At 31.6% G+C, this 6,839-nt stretch overlaps 1 protein-coding gene across 1 annotated transcript in view; it reads left to right on the top strand.

The window, feature by feature from the left end:
- Window positions 1-6,839, top strand: part of LOC106474004 (nucleoprotein TPR-like) — a gene marked incomplete at its 3' end in the record, with an annotated part of 47,924 nt that overhangs the window by 33,771 nt on the left and 7,314 nt on the right. Inside the window, exons 19-23 of the mRNA XM_022402384.1 lie at window positions 1,099-1,201; window positions 3,545-3,810; window positions 4,027-4,133; window positions 5,587-5,679; window positions 5,951-5,957. Of these exons, the coding sequence (XP_022258092.1) occupies window positions 1,099-1,201; window positions 3,545-3,810; window positions 4,027-4,133; window positions 5,587-5,679; window positions 5,951-5,957 (576 nt within the window). The remainder of the gene's footprint in view (window positions 1-1,098; window positions 1,202-3,544; window positions 3,811-4,026; window positions 4,134-5,586; window positions 5,680-5,950; window positions 5,958-6,839) is intronic.

Genomic DNA, 6,839 nt, shown 5'->3' with positions numbered 1-6,839 from the left:
TTATGGTTAGAGGCTAAACTTAGACATGAGTTTCAAGGTTTGTTTTTAGGAGGAAATGCTTACACAGGGGTTTGTAGCCAGTTTATGGTTAGAGGCTAAACTTAGACATGAGTTTCAAGGTTTGTTTTAGGAGGAAATGCTTACATAGGAGTTTGTAGCCAGTTTAAGGTTAGAGGCTAAAGTTAGACACGAGTTACAAGGTTTGTTTTAGCCACATTTAGTTAGGAGCTACCTCTACATGATATGATTTGCAATACTTCTTATGTACTGTATCATTTCAGTGTTAGTCTGTGTGACTAATTTGTGTAAACCATCTCTTCACTATTAAAACACATATGATGTAATAGCTTACATTTACATCAGCAATGACAAATGTCCTATTTCTGTTTTTTAACACTCATGATGTTGGAATCTTGAAACCACACAAGATGTAGTTGTTTACATTTTCAACAATAGATGACAAATATCCCATTTCTGTTTTTATAAACAGTATGATGTTCAATATTGAAAATATAATCTTGAAATAGTGAAAAGTAAAAAATGTTTTATGTGAAATTATGTACGTAGTACTTTAAGAAGTGTATTACACTGGATGTTTGTGAAGTATTAAAAGAAATATATTACAGGGTGTATGTGAAATATGAACATTTGTTAATGTGAGTTTAATTAAAGTATTAAAAAGTTTATTATTGTGGCTTTACAAGAATAGAGCTGGGGAGTTAGTGGTACTTGCTAACTGACTAACTGATGACCCTATTGATTAATTAGTGTTCCTCAAACCGTGGTACCTACAAGTAAGCAAAAAAAAACGTTATTCTCTCTCTAGTCAGCAATTTCTAGAAGATAAAACAAAAGTTGATATTACACTGGTGACTAATATCCTAACTAGCTTTGCCATGACAAAGCCAGGGTGAGCAAGTTTGGTATCAATATCTCGATTACTTAAGATAGTTGGAATCACTGATCATATGTAGTTGATTAAATTGCTTAGCTCTATATGGGAAGCATTTAAAAGAAATATATGATAGTGGATTATGTCTAGTTTTAGTGGAGGATTTGGTTGAACATATCATTCATGAGATTTTTTTTTCTCCCCAGAAGTTACAGTTGAACCTAGCATAGAAACTTTGTCAGCTGCCGGACCATCTCAAACACAAGCTGTCCTTCCAACCTTGAAGAGACAGAGAGATGAAACAGTGATGTAAGATATATATCTTTCATTGCCATGCACATGTTTCCATTTCTGTAACACTACTGTATAAACTTGGAAGTTTGTATTGTCATGAAGAATGGACAATTCTTTCAAAGTTTGCTAGTTTCAAATTTCAGAAAACTGATTAAATATCGAAATGTCTTTTATTTTGTTTTTAATGGAAGAATTGTTTATTTATAAACATGGCAATGGGAGTGTTGTTTATCTATAAACATGGCACTGGGAGTGTTGTTTATCTATAAACGTGGCACTGGGAGTGTTGTTTATCTATAAACGTGACACTGTGAGTGTTGTTTATCTATAAACGTGGCACTGGGAGTGTTGTTTATCTATAAACGTGGCACTGTGAGTGTTGTTTATCTATAAACGTGGCACTGGGAGTGTTGTTTATCTATAAACGTGGCACTGGGAGTGTTGTTTATCTATAAACGTGGCACTGTGAGTGTTGTTTATCTAGAAATGTGGCACTGGGAGTGTTGTTTATATATAAAAACTTGGTTCTGGGAATATTCAACTATAAACATGGCACTGGGAGTGTTGTTTACGTATAAATGTGGCTATTATTAATTAGTAATGTTGATGATTTAATGGTTTGTAAATAAACAAAATATTTTGATATGGAGTCCTCTGTTCTTGATCTTCAAGTCATTGTGCAGGTGTATATGTATCTTATTCAATCACTTGACAGAAGATGAAAGAAATAGCAGACAACTATTAAAAATAAATTGGAAGAAGAATGTAAGAAAAGAAAATTATATGAATTTCATATCTTTAGATTATAAATTTGGGTAATTAATCACAAAATGCATACTTATTTGGAATCCATTACTTTCAACGTGGTTTTTTATTTGGATTTTTTTTTTGCCAGATATAATCAAGCATTGTGCAGATGTACCAAAAAGGTTTCGTTGGTTTTTTCAGAAAGCTTAGTTTCTTATATAAATTATCTGAATCTTAAAAACCTTACGCATGAAGGTATAAAAAATCTGACTTAGGGTTAGAAACTTAGCATTATTTGTTTCAGATGTTTATATTTTTATTTTTAGAATGTGTTTTACAAAATATGAAATCTAGACACTTGCAGTATGACTTCAAATGGGTGATAAAGATTTTTCCAAAAGCGTTGTCGATGCTCATGCTCGGTACTGTTTAAAATGCCGGGCAAGTGTGGGTTAAGAGATTTGTTGTTCTTTAAACCCTAAAATTACTGATTTAATTCCATGCTATTCACTACTGAAGGGTACACATATTTCATCAAATTGAGTAATTTTATGTGTTTGTCTTTTGGGTAATTTTTTTCATGTTATGACACTTAATATGGAATGTTGTGTTCAAATTTCTTGATTGGCATGTATATCATTAAGGCTCTTGAAATCAACAAAGTAACAAACTCACAACCAAAATGGTGCATGAACATTGTAGAAAAATGTAATTTAAAAGCAAGCATGAACCCTATCAGTAATTCCAGTACATGTAAAATGTTGTCACCCACAAACACACACATTCTTGCCCTTACATGTAAAGACATGGTGAAATTGAATTGAGTATTTATTTTTATCTAAGCTTATATTATTGTGAGTGTATGCAAAGTATTAAACTTATCTCGATGGGCATCCTTTACTGTGCATGTCACAAGGTTTTAGTGTCTTACATTCAAAATTTTATTAATCTACTTTTTGTTTATATTATACCAATTACTATAGCATAAAATTCCTGCTAATAATTCATATTTTAATAATATATATGTTTTAAGTTCTTAATTTTATAAGGCATACTATATTATAAAGTTAGTAGTATCAAAACTATAAAGACTTTATACAAGAACAAAGAGGTTACGTGAGGGTCAAATCGACCGAGCCTTTGTTGAGAGAGTTAAAATAATTTTTTGTGTTTACCTGGATCTACAACATTAGAATTGATAGCATGGGATCAAGGATTTTTGTTGTTCTAAACTTGAGAAAAATCCTTCTATCTCTCACAGTCAGGGTGCTCCTAATTTGGGATCAAGAATTTTTGTTTTCTTAAGCTTTCATTTAAACATTTAGATATAAAGAGAAGTGATGATCTGGAACGAAGGTTTTGATGTTCTAAGGTTATGTTTAAAAAAAATACAACCTTGATCTTATTTATCAGTTCTTTTAATATATTAAAAAGTTTAGTGTTATAATTTTTTGTCTTCACTTGGCGGTAAGGTAACTGATATTTTGAAATCAAGTGTTTCATTTGTTCTAAACTGAATCGTTTTTTACACTTTACTAATGTGTACTCATTTAAATTAATATATCAGGATTTTTGTTTTGTGTTAAACAACTGTTTAATTCTCTTAAACAGTGACATAATCGATGATTCAGGGTCAAGAGAGGTGCCTCAGGTGAAGCGATCTAGGACTCTCCCTGACAGTTCTCAATCCACACCAACCCCGTCTGTATCAGTAATCCCTGTGCTTGGTACTCCTCTTGACCTCTCTACTGATCAGCAACCAACCGATGAAGACACAACAATTAGTCAAACTGAATCTTGTGAAGAAACTGCTGTGGTTCCTGAACCTACAGAAGCAATGAAAGTAGAAAACAGCATTTCAGAATTACAGGACCAAGGTGCAGTGATGTGTGAAAGTGTTAACAGACTGTTACTTAATAGAAGTTCTATATAACGTGTGAAAAATGTTATTGTCCTGGCTTTAGTTTGATGTGTATAATTAATTACTTGATGTTCTGATAACTTAAGCAGATTTTTTGTGATTGCACTTTAAGGTGTAACCAGATGGAAGACTGTTATTAAATACATAAATAAAAAACCAAATCTGTTTCCAGAAGGAGAAACATCAACGGCCACAGTACCCGAGCAGTTGCCAACAGTCACAACAGAAGAAGTTATTGTTGTAGAGAGTGATGATGAAGAAACTAGCCTAGGTGCACAGGTGAGAGATACATGTACTATTACTCGTACTATTTATATATTAAGATATATTTTGATGTATGGTTAGATGTAACAACAGAGGAGAAAGAGAGAGATCTTCATTGTTATATGATAAAACAGGTGATAAGTATCTCCATTGTTATCTGAGGTAGAAATCTTAAACATAAAAAGTGATGGACTACTTCATTGTTATATGAAATACAAATATTTAACTTAGAAATACAATACAAGTGATAGAGTATCAACTTGCAAGTCAAAAGTATAATAATATAAGTGATAGAGTATTTAACATGCAACTCAAAAGTGTAACAATACAAGTGATAGAGTATCTTTTGACTTGCATGTTTCCTAATAATACAAGTGATAGAGTATTTAACATGCAAGTCAAAAGGATAATAATACAAGTGATAGAGTATTTAACATGCAAGTCAAAAGTATAATAATACAAGTGATAGAGTATTTAACATGCAAGTCAAAAGGATAATAATACAAGTGATAGAGTATTTAACATGCAAGTCAAAAGTATATAATAATACAAGTGATAGAGTATTAACATGCAAGTCAAAAGTGTAATAATACAAGTGATAGAGTATTAACATGCAAGTCAAAAGGATAACAATACAAGTGATAGAGTATTTAACATGCAAGTCAAAAGGATAATAATACAAGTGAGAAACTTCATTGTTATTTAGAATTATTAAATTGGTTTATTTATTTTTTAGAACAATAAAGGTTAGTTTTACTTTAATAAAAGGGTCTTGGTAACATTATTGTAAGTACTAGAATATGGCATAAAAGTGTCTGTCCAGTTAAGATTGTTGTACTTTCAAGGACATGTGGTAAAAGTGTCCAGGTAACATTGTTGTACTTTCAAGGACATGTGGTAAAAGTGTCCAGGTAACATTGTTGTACTTTCAAGGACATGTGGTAAAAGTGTCCAGGTAACATTGTTGTACTTTCAAGGACATGTGGTAAAAGTGTCCAGGTAACATTGTTGTACTTTCTAAGACATGTGGTAAAAGTGTCCAGTTAAGATTGTTGTACTTTCAAGGACATGTGGTAAAAGTGTCCAGGTAACATTGTTGTACTTTCAAGGACATGTGGTAAAAGTGTCCAGGTAATATTGTTGTACTTTCAAGGACATGTGGTAAAAGTGTCCAGGTAACATTGTTGTACTTTCAAGGACATGTGGTAAAAGTGTCCAGGTTAACATTGTTGTACTTTCTAAGACATGTGGTAAAAAGTGTCCAGGTAACATTGTTGTACTTTCAAGGACATGTGGTAAAAGTGTCCAGATTGTATTCACTAGTATAGGATATAAAAGTTTGTATTAAATAAAGTATTGTTGTATTTGTAAGGACACTTAGTAAAATTACTATGTACTAGAGAATAAGCTGGAGGTTATGTCATTTATAGATGACATAGTTCTACTGTCTGTGATGATTCTCTTACAGAGAGATGACTCTGATGATGAACAAGAAGATGAAGGAATGGAAGATCAAGGATTTTCTCCTGCCACCAGTTATGCTGATGATACAATGCAAGAGGTATTTCACTGATCAGTTGTAAATTATTTTTATGTGATTATAGTTTTTTTGGTAAATTTCTAGTGTTTTGATCTTGGCTATATTTTATGTATGATAATATTCCATGTTTTAATGTATATAAACACCTTGTCTACTTTATGTCATTCATCCTGTTTCTAGGATTGTTTATTTTTTAATTAATAAATGTATGTTTAGTGAAGAGATTATGTTTTATGGAGTGGTGATACGTATTTCTGATTTTATCTGAAGTTAAACATTTGTTTATTTCAAGAGGAAAGGTATTTATGCAAAACAAGAGAACAACTGTTAATATGTGGTAACTGTCCCTCTAACAGAAAGCACCTTTTAATTTGATTACTTACTTGCTCACAGGAAACAGCTGTTTAATTACTTTCCTACTTACAGAACCAGTTATAACATTAGTTTTCTACTGACAGGAAGCAGCTGTTTATATTATATATATAATTTTTTTGTCCTAGCAAGAAGTAGCTGTTTATATTATATATATAATTATTTTCTCTTGGCAAGAAGTAGCTGTTTATATTATTTATGTGATTCTTTTCTACTGTCAAGAAACAGCTGCTTATACTCTATATGTGATTCTTTTCTACAGACAGGAAGCAGCTGTTTAAATTACATATATAATTATTTTCTCCTGGCAAGAAGTAGCTGTTTATATTATATATGTGATTCTTTTCTCCTGGCAAGAAACAGCTGTTTATATTATGTATATGATTATTTTCTATTGACAAGAAACAGCTGTTTATACTCAGTATGTGATTATTTTCTACTGACAAGAAGCAGTTGTTTATATTATGTATATGATTCTTTTCTGCCGACAGGAAGCAGTTGTTTATATTATATGTGATTCTTTTCTACTGACAAAAAATGTCTGTTTATACTCTATATGTGATTTTCTACTGATAAGAAGCAGCTGTTTATATTATATACACCTGGAAAAAAGTTAAGCACCCCCAAATATTTTTCAGGATTGCTTATTGAAAATAAGGTTTAATTTTCATGATGTTGAGCAATGTTCATAATTTCAAACATAATCAAAAGGATGTGAGCATTCAGGTGTGACATTTAAATCAGGCGCGTTTTTTTCTCCACGTGCAACTTGCTCCCTTATTCACGTCCAATATGCACTATTTTCTCGT

This window comes from Limulus polyphemus, unplaced genomic scaffold (assembly GCF_000517525.1).
Source record: "Limulus polyphemus unplaced genomic scaffold, Limulus_polyphemus-2.1.2 Scaffold6711, whole genome shotgun sequence".
NCBI lineage: Eukaryota > Metazoa > Arthropoda > Merostomata > Xiphosura > Limulidae > Limulus > Limulus polyphemus.
Note: the sequence above shows the minus strand (reverse complement) of the source record. Positions and strands in the feature narration are given on the sequence as shown.